Raw genomic sequence first — 25,252 nt, 5'->3', positions numbered from 1 at the left:
TCTGTTCCAGGGTGACTGGAAAGGACTTTTAAGGAGCTCTCCCCTCTACTGTGGCACTGCTTTGGCTCCTGCTTTACCATCCATCGGCTGATCCCCACCTTGCACCAACCTCCAGAGCCAGCCTTGGATAACACAAGACTGGGCACAGGCCAGGGGAAGAGAAAAAGGCAAAAGCTTCAGGGTTCCTGCAGACTTGCAGGATCAGACTGGAAGCACAGGCTAAAAACAGAAAAGCCACCAATGGCTGTGACAGCTCACTGGGCACCAGACGGTGACAGCAGGAGAAATGCATTGCCAAAACAGCTCCTCTGTGCTGGTGCTGCTCCCAGACTCACGAAGGACTGTCGCCTCCTTCCTGTGCTTGGTCCCTGTCCCAGCACCATGGTGTGCACCCTCCAGTGATCCTCGAAACTATGATGGGCTTAATAAACCACCAAAATACCAGGAGAAAGAGCTGTGGACTTGCCAGTATTAAAGCAAATCTTGTTACTAATGATGTTCCTTACTAGCATGGTGTGCCCACTGGCTCAGCAAAAAGCCCCAGCTCTGCTGTCTGTGTTGATGTGCATCAAATTCCTCAGCCAGAGCTTCTGACCCAGTGAGCTGGGGCGTAATCAGACACACAGTCTGCACAGGGCCACACAAAGAGAAAATTATTCTCTTGATTTGGTCATTCGAGGCACAAGGAGGATGAAATGACTTGCTGAAGGTTGCAGTTTAGGTCTGGTGCCACTAATGACTCTGGCCAGGGGGCTGACACATGGATGCACTGTCTTGTCTGTCCCCTGCTGCAGCAGTCATCACCCGTTCGGGAGGGCAAGTGGCTGGGGACCCCTTACAAACCAGTGGCTTGTCCTGAAGTCTGTGCAGGGAGGAGAGCAGGAGGGGACCCTGTGACTGCTCTGTGCTCCAGCCCCACTCTCTGGGCAGGGGGGACATTTCTGCAGCCCTGGGTCTGGATGGACCAGGGACTCTTGGAGCACCTGGGCACTGCCTGGGAGCCGAGAGCATCAAGCCCTGCTCCCCAGCCCCGTCTGCAGTCGCAGCTGGGGGCAAGAGGTAGAATTTAAACAGGAGCTGCTCCTGGCCACGGTACAGATGCTTCCTGTTGGAATTGGTTTTAGTTCAGGACCATCATCATATTTTAATGGGCTTGTAAAAGCATGAGAACCAGGTCTTGAAGCAGGCTAGTTTGCCTGTTACTGCATATCCTCCACCCGCTCCACACTGTTGTTTAGTCTGGGTTGTGGGAAACGCTTGGGAATGATCGTGGAGTTTTTTTCCCTATTTCTTTTTTCAAGTTAGTACCTCAGCTAAAAAAAAAAAAAAAAAAAGGAAGAAGTGAAAGCTTTGACTCTGAGGAATGTGGAGCTGGCTTTCCTTGGGATTATCCAGACAAAGAGCCCTGCTTGGTCCAAGTAATTTGTAAAGACATCCTGCAGTGCCCCAAGGTAATTTTTTATTGGGCTGCTCTGGGCTATCCCAAGTAGACATAGGCATGAGGCCATGGATTTCAGGACACCTCAAAAAGCTGACCTTGAAGCAGAAAAGGAACCTAAGGCCTCCATGAGACTGAGCTGCCCCCAGACTCCTGGTTGGCCGTGGCTGGGAAGCGGGTGCCAACCACACTGGCAATTTAACAGCAGCCAGGGGCTTCAGCTCTCTCCTCTACAAGCTGAACTGGAATTTAATATCTCTCTGCCTTTCCCTTCTCACCCTCCAGAGGGATGGCAGTCACCAATGATGCCCTCAGACACACTCAGTTCAGAAAACATAACTTTATTATTAGTTGCAATATACATTGTATTCCTTTAAGAATCCTAAATTGTATATGGTTTCTCCACTGAAAATACATGTGTATGTATATATGTTTTTTATATATATATATATAAATGTATTTTATTGAACTGGAACACAGCGGAACAAGAAAGACAACCTCAGGAATTACTTGTAAAAGGAAACGTGATCCCAAAGGGTTTGTGCTGGCAGTGTGCTAAGGTGAGTGGTATAAAAAGAACAGGCTAAATAGAAAACGTGATGGGTTAGGCAGTGGGGAATGGCCTCTCAGTGCTACAGGTGGTGATATATGCAGTAGTTACACATTGCTATTGCTCAGTCATGAGTGCCACCTATTCTCCAAGGCAGGCTGGTCTCTGGTGCGGCTCCGCACAGCAACATTCCTAGGGCTGGCTGTGCTCCCTGCAAATGGTACCTGCCAGTTCGAAATAGAGTGTAATTACATTTCCCTCAGCAGCTGCTCTGCTCATTGCTAATCTGGTCAGCGAAGGAAGAATTCCTCCGGGGCTTGGTGAAACCTAACTGGGTCAATATAAAGTAGCTTACAGGTGGGGGAAGGGATCAGCAACAGCAGCAAGAGTTGAAATGCGCAGGCTGAGCTGTGGCAGGTGCAGAGCGGTGTCTCACCTGACCCAGGCTGATTTGCTGCTGGCTCCTGCTCTCTGCACTCATATCCTCACCCGCAGAGGGGCTGTGGCCCCTCTCCACTCGGCAGCAGGGCTGGAGATGTGTGGGGTCATGATGGGCAGTGTCTGGCTTTTTTTGGGTAGGTTTCCCCATGTTAAATGCCTCAGAAGATAACGCTTCAGAAAACTGGCTGAGGGTGGCAATAGCTGCTGCTGTGCCACAGCTTGGGGCTCATTTGCCTTTTTTTGTTGTTGTTGATGTTCTTTGTAGGTTTTGTTTATTAACCCGTTTTTCAAACACAGCCTCCCAAGGCCACCTGCTACTGCTGAGCTTAGTTATAGACAGAGGGACAAGTCTTCCCCAGATCAACGTAATTGATTTATTTCTGTTGAGCTGCAGGTGTTTCTTGGGTGAAAGGACACATTTTAGCAAAGGCACTGACCACAGACCTTCCTCTGCCTGAAGCCAGGTTGGAGGGAGCAGACGGGCTCTGACCTTCCTGCTGAAGGGTCACTTCCCTCTCCCCTCCTGCAAAGTGCTTGTCAATTTGGAAGGGGTGTAAAGAATGTGGGCACTGATTTACTCCTCCTGACTTCCTCGAGAAAAGTGCTTTCAAAAATCCCATCCTTAAGTGATCATTTTGCTACTACCCCCGCAATGTCTGTCACCTCTGGATCACGCCTACTCGTTTCCCCTTCCAGCTGAAGAAGCAGGTGAGATTTATCACTGCTATAGTGTTTCTCTTCTTACTGTCTTTTGCTAGCACTTGCTTGGGGAAAAGAAGTTGCCTCAAGACAGGCTGCTGGAAAATGGAGAGCAGGTGACCTGTGCATTGCTCTTTCCCAGAACAAGTGTCACCAGAGGTTTAGCAGGGGCTGCTGAGAACAGCTGATTGCACTGGAATAATATGTCAATAAAAAGCTGGCATTGCTGGGAGAACTACAGCTTGTTCCTCTCTTTAGAGGCAAGAAAATACAAATGTGAAAGTGCCTGGATCAACCTGTATAAAAGAGCTTCCCTGACTTGGGCTCCTTAGGGCAATTACAAGGACACAACCTCCATCCACACATCTTCCATCCATCCGTGCTACTGGGACCGAATGGACCCAGGCCCTGATTCTGACTGTTATTGCACAGAGGTCCCTTCCATGAACCTTGCCAGGACTGCTTTCAAAGGGAAGAAAGGTGGCTGACCCCCACAACTGTTGGAGGTGGGATCCAGCCCTGGGGACATAGCGATGGTTCCCACTGCTCCCATGGGAAGGCAGTCAGAGGGGCTGGTTTGCCTCTGGGGGAGATGCCCCACCCTCTCATAGTGCAACATTCGCATTTTCTTCTTGCAAAACTGGTGGGAGAGGTGCAGGTTAAGCCCCTTCCCTTTGGATAGTGGCAAGTATATTCATGATTAGGGCTATTACACTGGACAAATCGACCTGCACAGCCACTGTCATCACTACGCAGCTTTTACTGTGTCAATGCAATGTCTCTGCTCTACACCTGAGTCTAAGCTCTTTCCCCTCACCCTGCTGCTACCATAGACCCAGGCAGCTCTAGTATTTGGCTTATCTGCACCACTGGATCAGTCCACAAGCTCCTCCATGGCAGCTTGTACAGTAGGGTCTGCAGATGCCCCCAGTGCAGCAAGGTGTATGTTGGATGGATGGTCAGACCCTGTACTCTGTCTTCAGCTCTCCACACATCCTAAAGGGGTGAGCTTGGCCCCTCAGTGATCTACTCCAGTGCTGATTAGGAGGAGACTAGGATGAGCTTGGACAGGATCTCTGTTCATGCTGTGGGTCTTCTGCTAAACCAGTGGACCATGAGGACACCCACTGCTACTCCCCACCCACCAGATGCTCCGTGCTTTTCTCTAGCATTATTTTCGGGACACTTTCCAACTGATGAAGGAAAACAACAGATTATGACTGTAAAGTTATGGTGAGAGGACTGGATCCTGGTAGGACAACATTATTTCTTGCCAAGAGAAGGAACAATTAACCTCTTATTTTCTCTTCTCGCATTTCTTCCCCAGCTTCCAGCCACCTCTATATACATCATATATTATATTACTATATTCTCTTATATCTTTGACTTTGCTCTTTCAGTTTCAGTAGCACAAGTGATTAATTCCAAAAGAAAAAAAAAAGGAGAGTAAAAAAAAAAAAAGGAGAATGAAAAAAAAAGGAGGGAAGGAAAAAACCCCAGCCTCTAGGAGTATTTACAGAATATTTCATCTTGCAGAGGAGATGAGGTTTGGCATTGGGAAAAGCATGGGATTTGAATATGCTAAGTGGGTTTGATTCCACATTCCTGCTCTTCCTTCTGGAATTCTACTCTGATGAGGAAAATTAAAGAGCTGTTCAACACGCTTTCCCCAAGTGCAAACTTGCAGAGGACACACAGGGCGGCAGGGGAGGCTGTCTCTATGCTCTCCCCTGGTCTGGCCTGCTTGTAAAGGTAGTATTCAAAGGGGTCTGATCTTGAAAATCAGCCTTTCACTTTCAGGGAGCCATCAGCTCCATCTTTAGCCTCTCCTCACCACCCAGCACCTTCATTAGTGCTCTCCTCACCAGGACCAGGGCTTTTAAGGTACTGACTGGTGGGGACAGGGAAGGGACGGTACACACCTGGAATCAAAACCATGAAGTGGAAGATACTGGCTTCTTTTACATACTAAAAATTATTGCAGTATAAATACACCCCTGTCACCCCAGCGAAAGCAGAGAAGGGGAAGCCATGGGTGAAGTTTGGTGGGTGAGGGGCATTTCCGTAAGGTCACCTGACCCAGAAAGCTTTGACAGCTGCTCCCACAGCTGCCAATTCTTCTCCAGATTAGGGCAATGGCCAATTACATCAGCAAATAATGCCCCACCCTGTGCCTCTCCCTCCACCCTCCCTTATGCTGTGCGTGATAAAATATCCCACGAGTCCCTCCGTGTTAGATCTTTTTCTGAGAGACTTCTAATAAGAAAAGCATCTATTCCCAGAAAACCCCAGTAAGAGATGCAAAAGCAATTGCTCTTAAGTATGGCTGGTTTCCCCAGCTGCTGAAATCTTCTGGCCAATCCATGTCAGTATTTCTGTGAAGACAGAGGTAGAGACCTCAGGCAGCTCTTTGTGGAGGGCATGATAGGCTTCCTCATACACCTGCAACCGGGGAGAGAGTGGAGATTAGCGCAGAAAAAATAAATCTGCATGAAAAAAACAGCCACCAGTCCCCTCTCTTCAACACCCACAGGTCCAACACGTCCTGCCCACACCTTGTCAGTTTTTTCCCGAGATGTGGCAGGTTATGAAATCAAAGAGATGTCACTGGTGGTGTTGGCCTTCAGCGAGCAGGAAGGTGTTGGCATTGCAGCTTGACGTCTGCAGGTACTCGAGCACCCTGCTGCCCTTTAGGAACACAGTGCATGTCCCAGCCCCATCCATTTCTTGCTTCTTATCCCACTAAGGAGGAGGAAATACTTATCATGCCCTTGGAGTGTAAAGGACAATGGGGGATGTTCCCATCATGCCTTGTGCAATTTTACTCCTTTTATGCTCAGACTATCCAGTTACTTTTCCAATGACAAAAGCTTTCCCCAGTCTCCCTGTCTCTCTTTCAGGCTCATTCATGTGCTAACAATTGGTTAATCAGCTGTGGCTCTCTTGAAATGAGCAGATGTGAAGCGGTTTTTGTTGTCCAGCACTTTGGAAAGACCCCCCTGTACCTTTACACGCTGGGGCATGAGGTAAGGTTGGTGCCTGCACAGTTGGCATTGTTCAGAAGAGCTTTTAGGGTCAGCACTTTACTTGCTTATAAGCTTCACTCTACTTCTATGCCAAGCTGCTTCATGACCAAGAGACCTCTAGGCACACAGCCACCACTGGGGCAGATCTGGAGATCACCCACCACTCCCTGCCTGCAGCCCAGCTGTAGCTGGTGAAAGGCCACCACACCGTGCCCAGGGAGGGCTGACCTTGGGCTACCTCCTGGTGAAAGGGGCTGTCACTTGAGCAAGTTACACTTGTTCAGTGTCACCAACCCATCACCCCTCTTCACCTCATGCTCTGGAGGTCAGCAGGGTCCCTACCCCTCACAGTCAGTCATGCTCAGGCCAACACTGACAGGATAATACCCTAAAAATCAAGAAAGCCAGAGGACCTTGAGCGTTTTGTCTTGACTCTGCACTGTGTCCATCAGTAAGTAAGACCCTCTGATATCACAGAGCTTGTCAGAAGAGCCGTGTAGCACCAGGATGGGCAAAGTCAGCTTGGGCAGAGCTCGCTCAATTCTGGCAATGGCATTCATCAGCTGGATGACAAAGGAGACCTTCATGCCACCGTGGTAGACCAAGGGATCGGATGTGTAAGATTCCATCTGCCAGGAAGAAAGAGGTAATTTAAGGTTAGAAATATTTCATGCAGACAAGGAAAAGCAGATCAGCCTGGCAGTGAGGAATCTCTTCCTTTGGCTTGCACAGCCATTTCCTACTCTCTCAGGACATCCTGCCATCAGAGTCAAGGTCAAAGTCTTTACTGTGGCTTCCCAGAACTGCTCACACAACCTGGCATGCTCTTTGCTTTGTGTTTCTCTCCCACACCACTAGAAAATATTCAAGCTAAAGCTCTTTCTGCAGGGAAACAACCAGTGTTGAACAAAGACTGTTCTCATAGGGGCACCTGTCTGCATTTTCATCCTCTGCTGTGCCCTTCTGTTGCTCAAATGTGATATATCTTCTTCAGACGGTTCTTCTGACTGTGTTACTTCAAAACGGATGTTCTCCAGGTCCTTATCCTCTCTGCTGAGGGCTCAGATGTTCTCAGACCATGACCTACACCTACAGACAACTGACAAATCTGACTGAAAAGCCAAGGGGTCATCTCTGGATGCAAAGTGTGCACAGACAAGGAAGCAAATAATGTTATTAGCTGGTAGGCAAAAAAAAAAAAAAAAAATAGTCAACAACTTGCTCAGCCAGACTGTGAGGGGATAAAAATGCACAAGAGCTGGTGCAAAAAGTTGCTAGGAAGGAGTAGTTACCGCAGCAGGCAAATCTACAGTAAATATTTGTATACTGTATGTGGAGACGGCCCACACAGCCCCTACCATCGCAATATTTGCCAGAAAGCTTTGATTATGGGCTGGTCTCTGGCACAGCCTTCAGTTTCTCCCAGCCCGGGCAGATGTTTATAGAAATCATGGTTATTTATAGGTTAGCTGAAAACAGTCTCCTCCTCTCAGATCAAGCAGTGGGTTCTGTTCAAATTCTCCCTTGACTGCAGAAACCTGAGGTCCTCTTGCTGCAGCACATGCCTGCCCTGAGAGCACCACGGGTAGGAGCTGAGCCATCAGGCCACCCCAAGGACATGCAGCCATGTGTAGGTGTAGGCACAGGTGTGCACTGTAGGACAGCATGGACAGAAAGGTTTTGGGGTGGATTCTGCCTTCCTCTCCTCGTGAGATGAAATTCTCAGGGTGGCAGAAGAACACTACATGGTGGGCCTTTCCCACTGGGGCCATTGAGTTGCCAGAGGGTTTAAAGCCACTTTCCCTTGTTGTCATCTCAAAGCACAAAGCACTGCAAATGGAGCTGGCAGTGAGTTATGCTGGTGCTTGCAAGTCGTTCCCTATCACTTTGCTGCTTCCAGTCTCTACCATCTCCTGCCGATTGAATCTGTGGTTCTATCCCTAAAAGCAGCAAGTGGGAAATTTAGGATTAAGAGCGGCTGGCACCCTTCAGACCCAGCCCACAGTGCTGAAGATGGTCAAGGGAGAGACAGCCGTAGAGCCAATTTGGTTTGCATTGGATTTGGACCAATGAAATTCAAGTTGTTACAGAACTCACTAGGGGTTCTTGGATGTGGTAGATGTTTCTAGTATTTGATTAGGGCCACTGCTGTGTTTTGGTCTCTGTGCAAGATCATGGCTACTCTGAAGTGAGGGGTAGTTTTTGGTAGGGAGACAAAGATAATCATCACATCATAATATTATGACATTACACACAGTATCTCCCTTTCAAAGAAGCAAGTGCCTGTGCATACTGAGAGTCTGGAAATCTGCTTCTAAGAGGCCACTGCAAAGATGCTGAATGTCCTCTGCTCCTGCTAACATCCCTAGGAACGTTCACCTAGAGGGCGAACAGCACACGGTCCCTTTGACTCTGCATGGACCCTCCAAGTGCCCAACCAGTTTGTTGGTGCAGAAATCTCCACCTGCATCCTCCATCCCCTACATTTCTCAGCTGTACCTTCCCTGCTCTCCAACATCCTCCAAAAAGGGCAAGAAGCCACCTGTGCTTAGAAAGAAGTTTCCTCTTGTGAATATGTTCATGGAAAAGTTCAGATTTGACATCCAAAACACCAAGAGCCCAGTGTGGTGTTGCTTGCTCTCCTGTTGACAGATGGCTGTACCCTGATATTCGTAGTCAAACATGTTGACTTTTCATCAGCATTTTGAGCAAAACCCCTGTGTTGCATTGACTACTTAGCAACTGGCTTCAGCCTAATCTGGATCTATGTCACAGCGCTGTGCTAAAGCAACAAAGCTTTAGAATGAATTTATTTTTATTTTGTCATTCTTTTTTTGGTTTTTTTTTTTTTTTTTTTTAATTGAATGCAATAAATGAGGGACTTTGCAGGGGGGATTCAGGAGGGCTGGGTGAATGGATTGACAGCAGGTCCCTTCCCATGAAGTGAACAGTGATGATGAAGTCATGTGAGCTGGCCCCCTCCCCAGCCCTATAAACGCTGGAAGAATGACCAAATAGGCTTCCTTCTTTCTCTTGTTCTTGTCTGAAAGAACAGGGATTTTTTTAGCTACTGAGCAGCTAACAAATATTTTTGTGTAGATAATGACAGGAGAAAAGAATAATAACCCAATCCCAACCCAGACTGATCAGGACTGATTGATCAGGGGGAGTATCCTGTTCCCAGTCACTGAACAGGAATCCTTGTCAGAGTTAATGCTCAGTGCATGGGATGAGTGCCAAGCAGCAGCTTGGTGGGGAAGACGGAAAGATAGGGAATGGGCTTTATATTCTGCAGGCTATAATCTGCAAACCCTGCAAGCCCAAACTGTCATTGCTGCCCTGAGCTCCGAGACAGCGGGGGTAAGAATTGAAAATGACCCTGCAAGAGCCTGTAACTGGTTCCAGCTGCAGTCTGATGAGGGCTCTGCAGAGTCCATCACAACAGCTTTTTATTCTTTGTGTAATTCTAAGACAGGCAACCATCAGGTTGCTGCATCACACTGCCCTGTGCACCTTCCCTTTGCATCTTCCCTTTGCATTTTGCAGAGCAATAGTCATTATAAGGTAATTGCAGCCTTACTCTATGCAGGCTTTACAGGAACAAGACCGAAGTCAGGAGGACCATTCCACTGAAATCAACAGCAGCTACCACAGACCAACGGGGCACAGAGGTGCCTGCCACTGTGATGTCATTCCTCCTTGGAATAACAGGACTGGGTTTTTAAGGTTACTTCTTGCTCTCTTTTGCATCTCATGTTTGATACGGCAAACCGATCAAACAAACATCTCCCCGTGTCTCCCCGTGTTTTAGTCTGTATACAGTGAAGACAGTCTTCTGGGAACACAGACTCATCAGGAAATTCTTGGATGATGTCTCAAAAATATTTCCAGCGAATAGAAAGTTGGTCTGGCAAGAGAGTATGTGTAACATATAAATAATGGATGTTTCCAGCACATTGTGTGCTTTGAAGCCAAGCTTCTTGAGTCCAAAAGGAGAGTGAAGTGTGCTTTAGAGGCAGCCAGAGGACCAAGATACTGTCTTGTTTTCAGTGAGTGCCTGGAGCCTCAAATCCTGGTGTTTGAAGGGGGTCAGGAAAAGTGCTTTACGTCACAACCCACAGCTACTGTCACCTCCATGTTCACCTGCAGGTGTGAAGGCAGCACAGCACACAGGGGTTTGTTGTCTCATTTTGAAGAGTGTTTCATTACAAGCAGGCTCTACACCTTTATCCACTGCAAAAGGATCTCCCCTGCTCCACGGAAAGGGAAAGAGAAGAGGAAAAACAACACCCTAAGAAAGCTTTCGAGACTTGAAGCATCACAGAGCAGAGGAAGCAGCAGGAAATATGTGGTTAGAAAGGCAACACAGTAGCATTTATTATAAACTATGTCCAGCGGTTGCTGTGGTGACTCCTAACATCACCCCAACAAGGAAATGCTCAGTCAATACTATGCACCAAATTAAGGGAGCTCTCTGACACTTTCCTAAATAGATTATTATTCAGGATGTCCCCACATCATCACTTTTCTCCTGCAAAGTTACCGAGTGCAGCATAGCATCTTCCAGCAGAGGATCCAGCTCTCAGAGGTGTATTTGAAACTGCCACCCTTAAGGACAAACTGCAGCAGAGAGTTCGGGTGTCACATAGGAAATCAATGCAGAATCAGGCAAAGACCCACACATCCCAGCCATGGTCCCTCTTCAGGTAGAAGGTAATGCTCTCAAATTCCTCTCCTTCTGCAGAGCACTGATTGTTTGCATTCTCTAAACAGAAATGAAGACCTGAAAACTTTTTTCTGTGTGATTTTAGTGAACTGGCAGTCTAATTTAAACCTTTTCTCTAAATTACATGCAACAAGTTATGGCAGCTGAATGTAATTAAGAACAGGTTTCTACAGCTTGATTTGAATCAGCCTTCTTCCCAAGTGTATATTTTGTGCAGCCTCATATGGTACTTTAGAACATATGTCCCACGGTGCATCAGCGGATGCACATGATCTCGCTCCATGCTAGTCCTCACAGCTTCTTAGGACTTTGTCTTCTCTTCCTCAGCTCCTTGAATCTTTCCACCTCCAACACAGTGAAATCTTATGCTCTGTTCACAGATAAGTGAACTGAAAGTTGTTGGGCCCAAAAACTCTCTGGCAGTGCCAAGAAACAGCCCTGAAAGCCTTGAGGCTGTTCTGGGAGACTCTTTGCTTTCCAGTTTTCTGAACAGGTGAAACAAAGAGATGGGCTGTGCTGGGGCTGGATGCACTGCACTCACGTGCTGGCACTGTCTTTGCCCCTGACTCTTCCAGCTTCAATTCTAATGCCAGTTGTGCTGCCTGTCCAGAGAAAGGCAATTTATTAACTCCTAGTTAAGATATGAACTATTGCATGAACAGCAGAGAAAATAACAGTATCTCTCACAGAGATGTGAGAGCACGGGAAGAAGTGACCACTGCATCAGTGAAGCTCCTGAGACACTCTTGGGTGCCATTTTCTATCTTTCTTTCACCAAGCTCTGGGTCCAGCCTAAGCACCTTCATTCACTTACAGTTCGTGTCTCCCTCCTTTCACTCCTCTCACGACAGTGAGAAAGAAAAACCCTTGTTAGGTGTTGTTGCAGCACTTGCAATGACATCTATTTTTGCAGTGATGGCATGAATAGGCTGACACTGTCATTATTGCTAAGAGTGGGTGTGAATGGGAGAAGAGTCCAAAGCTGTTGGGGCACTACAAAAACTGAATCCTGGGACAGTTTCATGCACAGTCGCAGTGGTGAGGCTGGAGCTGGGTTGTTACAACAGCTGCTTCAATCGCATCTCCTTTAAGTACTATTCTTGGGTGCAGCATGAATAGATCATTTATTTGTAAAGGTTATAGCAGAGTCAGAGTGTTATCCACCTCATAGCAAGTTCTTTGGGACAAGCATGCTCTTTTGCTCTGCTGGAATGTATCTGGCACAATGTGATCCTGGTTTGGAAGCAGGAAAACAAATCTCCAGTACCGCAGGGGTTTGCATGATTTCACTGCAAAGAGCAGGCTTCGACAAGCTGACTTTAGCAATGTTTTTGCAACCTGTTAGAATTGGTTTTTGCTGCTGTAATCAGTAGTGGTGATGCAGCAGAGACAAATGTGTCTCCCACATGCTTCCACCCCAGCCATAGCTCTCCATTATGTCTTGTACCCAGAATGGCTGCGGATGCAAGGGAAGGGAAGGGAAGAACAGCTGGTTTCCTACAATCTTTTGTGTGCAGTCAGTTCCACTGACTTCAGAGATGTGTCACCTTTTTACACCAGCACAGACTTTGCCCTCCTGATTTAGCAAAACACTTGTGATTCTTTTTAAGAGAGAAATGGCAGGACTGGGACAAGATACCAACTATGCAGTGACTTTCAATGGCATTAAGGTTCTCACCTCTTTCTTGTTCCGGGAAATTGCATTTGGATCTATTGATCCCAGTGACAGGTTTGGGAGAACAAAGTTGAGCACTTTTGCTGCAAAAACCTGTGGGAGAGGAAAGGAACCAGTTAAAGAGCCAGTTAGAGCAAGAGAGAGAACATAGAGGGCCAAATCCTGAGCTGATGGGAATCAGCATGGTAGGTAAACAGTTGAGAACAGTCAACTGACTCTGCAGAAAGATCTGTCCTATATTTAAAATATTTCTCTTGACGAGAAAGTGTTTAAACTGCTCCTGGGACCAGGGAGTGGGTGTGCTAGACTGAAATGCCATCAGCTGTCCGTCCACATGCAACAGCACAACTTCATTGTACTGTGCCTTTTTCTCATTCTCAAGTTAATTTCTGAAAAGCCTCAGTCAAGCACTTTGATAGGAAAAGGTCATTTCCAACTCTTGGGAAGGATGGGTTTTGGTGTTTTATTGCCCTTTCCTTGCTACCACAGCTCTGATTTCAGGCTGCAGTGCATAAGTGATATTGGGTGCAATTTGCAGTAGTTGCTTAGGCTGCACTCATTTTGATAAGCATATTCTCCAGGGAACCTGTAAATAAACAACAGTAAAGTGAGCATGCATTGGCTATGGGAATCCGTTGCTCACACGACTCCTGGGAACAAGACACAGAAGGACTCAGCAGCCCAGGCTGAAAACTGCTGGCAGAAGAAAGGGTAATATCTTTCATTTCAATAGCAGTACAAGAATGTCGATACCAGGGTTCTGCTCTGAATCTTTGGTAGCTGCCTTTATGTGATCACCATTTAAGTCAGCAATTAGTGTTCACTGGTCTGTTTTACGGCCCTTTGATGTTTACAGCTAACACTTACAGGTAGGCTGTCGCCCATGCCCTCTGTTTCTGCAGATATGTAATCACTTCTGAAGCACTCCCTGACATTTCAGATCACAGATGACACACGACTGAGTAATTATGATATTAGAGGAATAACACAAGGTTGAAGTCAAAGTCATCCAAGAGTGAAAAGCAGTAAAGACTCACAGCAGACTTGGGAACACGTGTGTACCTTGGGGTGGGTATGACTAGGAACCAGTGTCACTGTCTACCAGTACAGTAGAGCCCCTCACTGGATATGACATTGTGGCAGCAAAACCGAGGTCTCTGAAGCTAGACTGGTAAAATAACACACCCACACCAATGCAGGAATGAGCTTATGATGCAAACAGCAGGAATGGGGGTTCTTTGTTTCATATTAACTTCAGGCAGTGATGATTTGAGCTCTGCACCATAACGAATTGTGGGCAAGATTATGGTCTCTGAACCTGATAACTAACATCTCTATTAAATTGGACAGAACAAAGCCAAAAAATGAGGTTTTAATATAGTACTTTCTTACAGTTTGATTATACCTTAGAAAAAGTCCTCTGCACTGTTACTGGGTGCAGATTCAGGCTGAATGACGGTGAGCAACATAATGTCCAGTCGGGTTGGAAAGCAACAGATCAGCAAGAGGCAAAATGGAAAACACTGAAGGTAAAGAGAGAATATTCTGTAGTGAGTCCTTCAACAACAGGCTGAGGGTTAGTACAGGATTAATCACCAGGGAATATGTCCTAAGGGGTTGTCCTGCCCACCTGATTTCAAAGCATTCAATAGCAGAAATGAAGTTGGAGATGCTCCTTCACCCCTGCTCTGCCCTTTGCCAGCATATGTGACTCTCATTTCTGCATCCTTTGAAATTTTGAAGATTCAGAGCTGAATTTTGTACAGGTCAGTTGAGAAGAAAAGGGGGAAGGCAGCAAGATCCTTCTCACTCCACTGGATTTGAACTAGATGCTTCTATCAGGACACAGGATTTATAGGGCACTGATGAAATTGTGAAATTCCTGCAAACACACACTGTGCTTCTGCTGCTGCCAGGGCTAGTTCAGCAGCGAGGGAAGGTATTTCTAAGAGGGACTGAAGGACTCAGTGTGTAGTCTGGCTTGCTGTTATTGTTGCCTTGAGCCCTCGTTTGTTCAGGACAAGGTAAATTCTTGCTCAGCTGGAAACTTCCCCAGCAAAGGGATGAATGCAATGGTCCTTGGGAAATGGCCCAGGGCCGAGAAGTCATACCAGTTCCAAGGGAAAACCCAAGCCTTTGTGCCTCAGAAGAACAACCACCATGAAATGTTTTTTGACTCTCAGAGGAAAAAAACCACACAGCATTATGGGAAAACGTGACTTATGGAAGAATACTCTGCCTGTTTTCAGTCCTTCCTCTCGTAAATTCTTTTTCAACTCCAGGACTGAATTCAACTGAATTTGACAGAGCTATTTCAGGAATAATTATTTTTTTATCAGTTTTGAGATGTAACAATAGATTTGAAAGGGAAAGAAACTTACTGTGCTCTTGGAATACTGTATGTAAGAGAGTCTCTAGGAAAGAGACCGTATAAACACGTCCAAAATACTTCAGTTAGAGAGTAGGATTTCCTACATAAATAATGCTTCATTGCATTTATTTCCTACACTGAAATAAAGCAACGATCTGGTACAGATCTGCAACAAACCAGACTACAGTAATGCTAGTTCCCACAGAACTGGTGAGTCTTTTTTTTTCAGAAAGGGTTTAGCATCGAGAAAAAGATATAGCTCTAGAAGAAGGAAAATGTTTCCCTATTTTCCTTGACTCAGTCAGAAAGAGAAGGTTAACTGTCTCTCAAATTCAGACTCGTGGGATTTTTTCCCATTCCAAAGTAAGAAGAAGTAGGGGTACTGGTGCTCATGGGACCCTTATGTTGAGTCAGGTGTAGTGTCACCTGTGGAGAATCAGTAACCAGTCTTCTAAAAGCAGACTTCTGTGCTGACTTATTTAAAATAGTTTACCTGGATTAGATAACTTCAGGATTCACTTCCCCTCTGAAAAATAGGTGGGACTGTGGGAAAAGCACTTAGAATGAAAATATTGACTGGCATCCAGGCGGTGCAGATCTCAGCAGAGTTTTGCATTTTAAGGCTAGAGGTCTTAATATATTTCCTTCAGTGGAAGAGAGAGGTGATTAGAAAGCAACCTTTGGTGCTTGTAACGATTTGTGAAGTCACTAGATGTCTTTAGCTACAGCAGAAGGTAGGACAGGATTATACTGAAAGGTGAGGTAATCTGGTTTCTTCCTCTCAGAAATAAAAAAAAGGAGAAATAGCTTAGAAGTAGATTAAAACAAGAAGCTAGTCCTAGGAGAAGAGTCTAAGGAGAAAGGATAAAGGAACATGTCCTGTGGGAATGAGATGCTTTGTCCTTCCTGCTGGCTTAGCTGCTCCTTCCCTTTGCTTCCAGCTTCTTTTAGGATTGTTATTTATTCTTTTAAAAATGCAGAAAGGAGGAGAAAGCTGAGGCTCAGTTGCCTTGCAGAGCCTCCCTGGGGAAGGGCAAACAGGGCAGTGCAAATGTGAATCAGAAATTGCTCTGGAAGGTAGATGTAAACGGGAGGGGAACAAAGCCTAAATGCAAACCAAAGGAGATGGTCTTGACAAGAACCAGTTATGGTACCAAGCCAAATGGGGTGCAGCTGGGGAGTGATGCTTTAGCTGGAAGCCTCCTTTGAGGCTCATGAAGGATGCCTGGGACTCAAGAGCTCTAGTTCTGTTTAGAAATCGGTCTACCCCCAAATGCCAAAAATAACCCTGACCTTACTTAGCCAGCAGCCTGTGTTGCAACTATACCAGACTCTGCATGAGTCAGGAAGAAAGCTGTGGGAGAGGAAGGGAAAGGACAGCGCTGTGTGGGCTGACACAGGGTGAGGTGAAGAAGGCACAGTCTGCTACCACCTTCCACGGTACCATCATTACCTGACTCTTGATTAAATAAGTTCTTCTGGACAGGTCAGCATTCACTTCCCCTCTGAAAAGTAGGTGAGACTGTGGGGGAGGCACTTAGAAGAGAAGTACTGGCTGGCACAGATTCCAGAAGGGTTTTGCATTTCAAGGCCAGATGTCTTAACACATTTCCTTCTGCAGAAGAGCAAGGTGACCAGGTGCAACATGGGTTTGCTCTTACCTTGATGGGAGTGGCGACTTCTGGGCTGGCTACCACTAAAGGAGAGATTAACAGCATGCCTGAAAACTCACTGGGTCGCTCACTAGCTGTCAGAATGGAGATGGCTCCCCCCTGCAATGCAAAATAACAGCCCACAGCTTAATACAGGTGCCAACATCTTGTTTTTATGGTAATCCTGTTATATGAAGGGGTTTAGACCAAGCAAGCAGTCATTTCTGCCCCACTGAGAGTGCAGTGTGGTCAGTGAGTAAAGCCAGAGGAGCAGGAGCACCAGAAGTGTCTGGTTTTTGTGGGGGAGAAGAGACCTGGTTTCTGTTCTCATGCTATAAACCCTCACATCACACCAAACTCAACTCTCCATGCAATGTCCATCAGCTCCCTGGGATTTCTTGTGTCCTCCTCACTTAAAAGGACTAAGAAGTAAGAAGAAAGTGTCTGAAGTGGTAGTTCAGGTAGGACTTGAAAAATAAGTTGAGGCTCTCTCAGCGTGACAGACTAGTGCTGCATCGGGAAGATGCCGTGAATCCGGGCTCGCTCCGTGCCAGGCACTGGTAACCTGGGCAACAGCAATGCTGCCACTGGCATGTGGAAATCTTCACTAATTAATGGGAATTAAATAATCTCCTCTTCAGAGTCCCCAGCCCCTCTGGCCCCACAGTGCTGTGCCCAGGGCCTGACAGCCAACACACAGCCCATGGTGTAGAGCCGAACACCAGCCAGGCTGAGCTGTCCCACGTGAGGACAGGGGCTGATGGTGAGGGGTGGGGATCGAAGGGATCTGGAGGGCTTTCTCGGGAAAGTTTGCAGAGGATTAGTTGCCAAGGGAAATATCTGGTGAACTTCCACACTGCTGGAGAACCAGGGGCTTGTTAAATGAAGCAGCAGCGAGAAGCATCTCAAAGACCTCACTGGGAAATTAGCTCCTTGTTACAGCGGCTTTGGAGCCTGGCGAGCCCTTCAGAGCATGCCATGCCTTCTTATGCAAGAACACTTGTTTATCTGAGCATGGGCTGAATCCCAAAGTACTTTTTCATTTTCTTCTCCTCGGGGAAGTCAGGGAGAACAGATCAATGACATCAGTGGGAATACTGCTAGCTTGAATAAAGGGATTTGGCCCGTGCTGTCAGAATCAGGCTTCAGATCTGTTCACCAAATCAGTGCCTTTGTTTTTGTAGCCCTAATCCTTGGTACATTTTCCTGTTAAGTTGTTTAACAGAATGAGGCTACAGGGTATTTTCATGCTTCATCCCCATGCTGCTCTCAAAGCTTTGGAGAGCTTAACCTCCTGGTTACTGGTTAAAATGAAAGGGGAAGCCCGATGCTGTAGGGAGCTGGTGAGACTTAGCATGTACCTGATGGGAATGAATGGTCCTAATTAAAAAACAGGCCTTCTGTAGCAAATGGCACTGATTAGGGCCATGATGGGGGTAGAAAAGTTAAGGACTAACTACACTCATGGTAGATCTCAGGATAATGGCATGCTGGCAAATCAGTCAGTAAATGAAGTGAAAGGGAACATTCCCTGTAGTTTTGTTTTCCTGCTGTGGAATGAATTATTTCCTGCCATCCACATGAGTACCACAGCATGTGTCCTGGATGCTGGGAGGGGTAGGGGATGGTGCTTACCATGGAGTGCCCCAGAATGAGAACAGGCAGGTCAGGGTGCTCTTTCTTCATGAGGTCAATGTGCTGCAAGCTGTCCCTGATGAAGATGTGGAAATCTGAGACAACCATCCGATCACCTTCACTCTGCCCATGGCCAACTGCAGGGGAAAAGAAGAGCACACATCTAAGTCCTTCAAAGCAGTGGTTGCAATCAAGAAAGGACCTAGCAGAAATAAGCCTGTTGTACTGTTGCTGTCCTAACTTGACCTTCTCCTGCAGTCAGCTCTCAACAGAAAGAGTGCTGCAGAAATAGAGAGGAAGCTGCACAGAGCTGTTTAACAAGTGCCATACTGTCTATGATCTGATTTTAAAAAAATAAATCATAGAATCCCAAAACATTAAGGGGTTGGAAGGGACCTTAAATTTGGACTTCTATTCCTCTGTATTTCTATCTGCTCTTCAAAACTAAGAGTACTGATCTATTTCTTGCAGCCTTCAGCATCAGGGTGAAGAGAGCAGAGAGGCTGTCTTGCTACGCTGTAGAAATTGTGGGTTGTAGTGGTGCATTTTCCCTCGTTCCCTCCGGTTACTGCATCCTGGAAAACTGGGTTTTGCCTCAGGGGTCATATGGATCTGGTGCTTCACTCTACACAGCTGTAACTGCTATGCAGAGTCTTGGCAAGAAACAGAAAAATTCTGAAGACGTGATATGGTCACTATAAACCTAATGAGCCATGGACACTGCCTCTTCCAGGGCCTGGGTGTGCATGAGCTTCCCAAGTCCTGCCTTTTCTCATGGTACCCTGGAGCACTGGGTGGGCTGGAAACCTCCCCTGTACAAGGTGAGGGGTCAACAGAGGAGGCCAAGTGGTGGAGGCTGCAACAGTGGGCAATTATCCAGTGGCATCCTCCTCCTAAATAAGTGTTAATGCAAACTGTACTTCACCTGGACATTGTTCCCTCACTCTGTATCTGGGAATTGTCTTGTCTGATCAAAGGGAAGGGGAAGATTAAAATGAGAGATGGTGAGTTGCCATGGGAACAGCGGCATCCCTGGCAGAGGTGGAGTCAGCATCGCCACCAACACAGCCCCAGGCAATTTTGAGCTTGCAAAGGCTTGAAATTAATACCACCTTGGGAAATAAGTTTGCATGTTTACCTGACCATACAAGCATGTCATTGTCTATTACAAATAGGATTCATCCTTTAAAACAGCCTCCCAGCTTGTTTCTGTTCCATGTACGTTTTTAAGAAAAACTGTGAAGGGGAAAACACATCCCAAAAATAGGATAGGGTACAGGGAGTCTCAAACAACATCTCCCTCCTGCTGTGTGTTTCTCTAGACTTTCTCCAGTGGGCACCAAGGCACAAAGGGGCAATGACTAGTCAAAGAATGTGAAGTGCCTGATAATTGTTTACATGCTGGATGGTTCCTCTTCCAGTGACCAGCAAAGAAAAGCATTGCTGGCCCAGCCACAAAGGTAGTTACCTCTGTTGCCAATGGTCATACCAGAAATCAGGATGTCTCAATTTTCTTGTAAGCCATCCAAAAAGATCACCTTGCAAATTAGGCAGAACTTCTAATAAAAAGCTGGACTAAATTCACTCTGTCTAGGAAAAACCGAACCCCCAAACTTGTTCTTTTGTCCTGCTAGGTGGTCTCCATGGCTGGATCTTCTGGCAGTGAAGGCTGCAATCAGCCATGCTGGCTGCCAGAGAAACCCATACATGTCATGCTGGTCAGTTATAAATAGCATATTACTAGTTCTGCTTTCCATGCACATACTCCAATTCCTGCCAAAATATGGTACAGCAAGCATCCTCCATGGCTCAGTGACCAGGAACAAATTGACAAGCAAATTAAAATGCAAGTTGTGATAATCTACAGAAGTAAAACCATGTGTGTGGCTAGTGGATCTATTAATTTTAAACTGATTTTTATTACAGATAGAAAGTGAGCTTTTTACAACTTTTATACATATCCAGTTCACTCACTTTATGGCCCTTAAATGTGTTATCTGCCTATTATTTAACTTCAAATGTAGCAGGTTAACATGAGTTGAACAGTCCAGAAGGACTGTTTTCTCTTAGCAGAGCTCTGCATTTCAACTTCTTTTTTTTCCAGTGCTGCTTCACTTGCTTCTAGTCTCTCCTCTCCAGCTGAGCAAGCAGAGACAGCAATCCCCCGTGGCCCAGGTCTGTTTATGGGCCATGACTCCCTGTTGTGGAGCTGTGAGGATTTGGTCTATTTTTGAATGAGAGAGAGACAGTTTTTGAAAGCCTCCTTGGTCCTCAGTGTGGAGAATTTCCCCTGGTCCTACCACACAACAGTGACACAGCTCATAACAGTGAGAGTAATGACTGTGGAGTCCAAGAAATAACTGTGCAATGCTGTGACAAGCTTCTCATTGAATTTCTGCGGAGTTTGGGTTTTTTTGTTAAAACTTAATGAACACCCACTCAGGTAGCACAGAGCCACGCCTGAGCAGCAGTCTGTCTGCACGTAAGGGAAAGGAAGGCCATGCAAGTCTTCACTTTGATACTATCCCTGTCCCTTGTGCAAGGTTAGCTGGGTGGCATTGCTAGGTCACGTTCTTTTATTTTACTATTTTTCGCTCTTCCCCTCCAAGAAATCGAATTTATTCCACCAGAGAATGAGTTTATTGCAAGTTTGAATCCCCCAGCCAAGAAAGCTTCAGGGTAGGGAACTAAGACCTCTTCCATTAGATTGAAAGACTTCTCACAACCAAACATCAATACAGTCAAAAATGTTTTTCTTTGACCTTTTGCCTTTGGAGCTATTAAGAGTGAAAGGTCAGGTTCATCTTTGATGTAAAGCTATTTGCTTTGGGTTTTGCTGGGATGAACCTGATGTAGTGGTTCCACAGTGCCAGTGGCAAAACAGTGGGTGCAAGAGGAGGGGAATCACATTCACCCAGGAGCTGGAACTAACCAGAGCCTGCTCTACACCCAAGAGACACTACACCAAGAGAGACAACAGAGAAGTGTCACAAGAATCACAGCTCCATGAGTTCCTCATCACAGCACTCCCCCAGGGGCCCCTGGGTTTCAACAGGGCAATGTGAGGTTATAACCACAAGATGTTCATCTGCACAGAGTTGTGACTGATGGTGCACATCCACATGGCACCCTCAGTGTTCAAAAACTGTTAAAGAGGTTTTCATATCTATCTGGCTTCCCATGCAGCTTGTGTGGTTCACTGCTAGGACTGAGCAGGTGCAGTGGCTCGGTGACCGACCATTTCAGGTTCCGAGGACTGAGCTAATTGTGGGCACCCTTTCCTTTAAAAAAAAGAATCCAAACCACATATTTTCAAATGGTAAATCTAGAATTAGGAGGTCTAGGCATCCATTTCCAACCAAACACACCAAAAATAACATACTTTGCTCAAACGAAATCTCAATAAGAGCTGTGATGATCTAGACCAATGTCACAGCTATTCAATTCTTCCCTCTGTATTTTCTGCATGAGTTTGCTCAGATTGTAGCTCTGTCACCAGAGAGTCAAGAACAGCAACTCATGATCAGTCAGTCCTGTCAGAAAGCATGACTTCAGAGCATGATTTCACCTATGATTATAGATCCTCCGAAGTTACACATGTATCTGGAGGGAATAATACTGACTGGCTGCGCAGGAAGACAAAGCTGAGAGTTCAGCAATGGAATATTTGAGGGTGTGAGGGCTCCAGGGAGTGCGTTATAACCATGTAGGTATGACTCTGCCTTTGAAACAGATTCTGTGGCCCTGCAAATGTGTACTTCTGCAAGGCTCTCCATTCCTCAAATCCCATATTCTCTCATGCTCTGGGGGTTCCTTTTGAAAACCACTCCCAAGCAGCCACATTATTCATCTGACATTGGCTCACATGCCTCAAAAAATGTTACATCCTGGTCAGATTGGAGATATGCTGAAAAACACGTAAATAAAAAGCACAGTCCAACTCGACACTCCCTTCCCTTCAGTAAAAGCCAAAAAGGAACTGCCTGAAGAAATAACCAGCCCAACTCTGGGCTTGCTGGGCAGACTCAGTCTGATGAGGAGAGCTGTGCTGGATCTCCACCAGCACGATGCTTTTCTGCTGGGGCTGTTGGGGCACATCACAGCTGAAGAAATCTGTCCTTAAATGTACTAAGCAAAACCACCAGCAAAGAGGAGAGCCTGGCAGTGCCTGTCCCTGCACACCATTGGGTGCATCAGCACCCAGCCCTCCAAGGCACCACAGGGATGGATGAGTGCAGCAGCTCATCTTGTCCACCCTCAGACACCTGCACTATTTGTGTTCTAAACATTAACTTTTACATGAGCCACACACTATTCATATTCCTCTCTCTTTCCAAGTGCCCAACCCTCCTGACAAAGGCAGAGCCTGACCCAGGTGAGAACTGAATTGCTCCTCAGACCTTTGCTGCAGACGATGAGGTGACAGGGGAAATGCAGGGTCAAATGCTGAGTTCAGCTATGCTGCTGTAAATTTACCAATTTCAGTGACGTTCCTTAAAGCTCACAGTCATGGGAAAGCAGAGATTATAGACTGTGTTGTTTTTTCAGCCTTTGCTCCCTATTTATTATGGAAAAGCTATAAAACAAAGAGACAGGACAGGGGAAATCTGCCTGGGGAGCAGTAATTCTTCAGGCAGAATTTGGATCTTGGCTTTTCACATATTTTGATGTTTCCAGCTCTGGGAGAAAGGGGATGGTTTGGATTCATTTTTATTGTAGTGAGGACACCATCAATGGGGTGAAATGCTCTCTCTAGCCAACTGGTGGTAGAAACAATCAGGAGGGATGCAGGACTTGCCTCCTGCCTCAGGATCCATCACACTATCTGTTTCTTTTCCTCTCTAGATGCGTAATTCCAAGATTTTGGAGTGAGAGAACCAGAACAAGGAGAGTTAGGAGTAAGGTCAGGCACTCCAGGCTTATGACTCTCTCAGCATAAATACGTTTTAAATTGCAATGGCACTAACACAGGAGCACCAGAGTTTTCAGCAGTTAAAAGTCAGAACTGCCACCACTGCGAAATCAATGATTCACAGACACAGATGAGGAGCCTCTCTGGTACTGCAGAATCCCACACTGGAAAGACACATCTTAATTATGGCAGAGGGGGCCACTGGCAAGGCCTTGTGTTGCAGTGTGTGATTTAATAAGCTGGAGCATGGGTGTGATTCCATTCCCAAAGGAGCTGTTGGAGGCCAGAAAAGGTAATTTTAGTGCTTTAGCACTGGCACTGCAGCAGCAGTGGGCAGTAGCACCTTACAGCATGGACAGGGGTGTGCAAAGGAAGGGTTTTTGTTAGAGCCCACATCCAAGCTCAGGCTGAAGATCATCTTCCTTCACTGCCTCCTGCTCAATAAGCTTGTTGGAGTCTGACCGTTCCATTTGAAACAAATGCCTAAATGGCTTTTGGAAAGGAAGGTATTAAGGTTAGTATTATGTATTTATTAGCTTTCTGAAAGATTTGTTTTATTCCTGAAGTCATCTGCCTTTATTTTCTGCCCCAAATTTGAGATGGGATGAACTTCTCACTGGTGTTTGGACACTGCAACATGCAGGAAGGTGAGCCCACCTCACCCTTTTTTACTCTCACCCCACCACAACTGATGCTGCTGGTGAGAGACATGAGAACAGTATGTCCTCCCTGCTGCTCAACTATCTGGGTTAAGGAAAAAAACTACATAATTAAAAGTTCTCCTAGATGCTTTCCCTCTGCAGGTGGCCCACACAGAGGAGCAATGCTGGGTCTGGAGCCCGTGGGAGGGAGATGCTAGTGACAGAAATTTGGATGGCTCTTCTGGTGCACAAGGTGTAAAGTGCCAACTTAATCCCTCTCCCACAATCTTCCTGAGCCTGTGACAGTTGCTCAGGTGGGGACCTCAACCTACCCTGAGATCCCACTGCTATGGGAAGGGACCATTTCAGCAGCACATTTTAATACCCAAATTCCATAGACTGTGAGACAGAGACCCTTGTCTGCCTCTGCTTTCCTCTCTGCCTTTTTCCAAAATGCATTCAGAGTTGGAGGTAAACCTTAAAGCACAAGATGCAGTAAATACAGTTTTCCAGAATGTTTTGGTTTTGGAAGCCACTGCAGCAGTTAATGAAATGGTGTCACAAGGCATTGTGGCTGATGCCTGTATTTATGAGCTCTACTGAAACTCCTCTGAGCAAGGTCTGCTTTATTTTACACTTGTACAGCACCCAGCACCACAGGGCATAACCACAGACCTTGGTCCAAAGTACAGCAAGATCTAAAAATATTAATTAACTCTAATTCCAGACTGTAAGGCAGCATGGTTTTGCAGAGGAGGGGATGGGAGAAAGCACATAGATGGAGAATGTGGGGGAGACAATACACAAGAAGACACTAATAATGGGTTACATAGCAAATTTTGTGTGAAGCCTTGATTTTCTGCTTGGGTGTTTTGTTAAGGTTTAATGAAAAAAAATTAATGAACTAGTAAACACTTGAAATTGTCATAGCAGTTCACTACTGAAAAAACTATACTTGTTTTGTAATGAATCAACTACAGATCCTTTTCATCAAGTGAGCAAAGCTCATTAATTAAACATACTGGATTTCAAAGCTCTCAATGTTTAATTATTTGTTTAACAAGCAGTACATCGAATCCACCATTCAGACACACAAACAACTAAAACAACAGGAAGAAGCTTCAAAGCAGGACAATCAACATCTGGAAAAGTCAACAGGCTGGTTGTATTGTCAGTAACGTGTAAAGCAAATGGTCCACTGGCAGAACAAATACACACAGGAAGCACCTCGGAGATCATCCTGCAGATTCCTGCCCAACAAAGCAGCTTTCTTGCCCTCAGAACAGACTTATCACAGCGAGGGAGCCTGTTCTGGTTGTATTTACCCAATTTTTTTCCATTTCTCAACCAAACTGAGTCTGATGCACAGAGGGCACTCTGAAGTGTCTGCCCTCCGTCTGTACCTACTCTTCATTTTGCTGCAGGTGGAGAGCAGAGGCAGGACAGACACCTGAACTAGGAGAAAGCAGGGTAAACTATCCTAGGA

General features: G+C 46.1%; 1 protein-coding gene across 5 annotated transcripts in view; it reads right to left on the bottom strand.

Moving 5' to 3' along the window:
• Nucleotides 1-1,763: 1,763 nt before the first annotated feature.
• Nucleotides 1,764-25,252, bottom strand: part of MGLL (monoglyceride lipase) — a 108,901-nt gene continuing 85,412 nt past the window's right edge. For all 5 annotated transcript variants that reach the window (XM_017820545.1, XM_017820547.1, XM_017820546.1 and 2 more), the window contains 5 exons: nucleotides 18,214-18,350; nucleotides 16,588-16,698; nucleotides 12,559-12,648; nucleotides 6,568-6,783; nucleotides 1,764-5,570 (listed from right to left, as the gene is read on the bottom strand). In XM_017820545.1, the coding sequence (XP_017676034.1) occupies nucleotides 5,445-5,570; nucleotides 6,568-6,783; nucleotides 12,559-12,648; nucleotides 16,588-16,698; nucleotides 18,214-18,350 (680 nt within the window). In that variant the 3' untranslated portion in view covers nucleotides 1,764-5,444. The remainder of the gene's footprint in view (nucleotides 5,571-6,567; nucleotides 6,784-12,558; nucleotides 12,649-16,587; nucleotides 16,699-18,213; nucleotides 18,351-25,252) is intronic.

The sequence above is a fragment of the Lepidothrix coronata genome, unplaced genomic scaffold (assembly GCF_001604755.1).
Source record: "Lepidothrix coronata isolate B3197 unplaced genomic scaffold, Lepidothrix_coronata-1.0 Scaffold84, whole genome shotgun sequence".
NCBI lineage: Eukaryota > Metazoa > Chordata > Aves > Passeriformes > Pipridae > Lepidothrix > Lepidothrix coronata.
The sequence above is the reverse complement of the archived record's forward strand: the minus strand, read 5'-3'. Positions and strand labels throughout refer to the sequence as shown.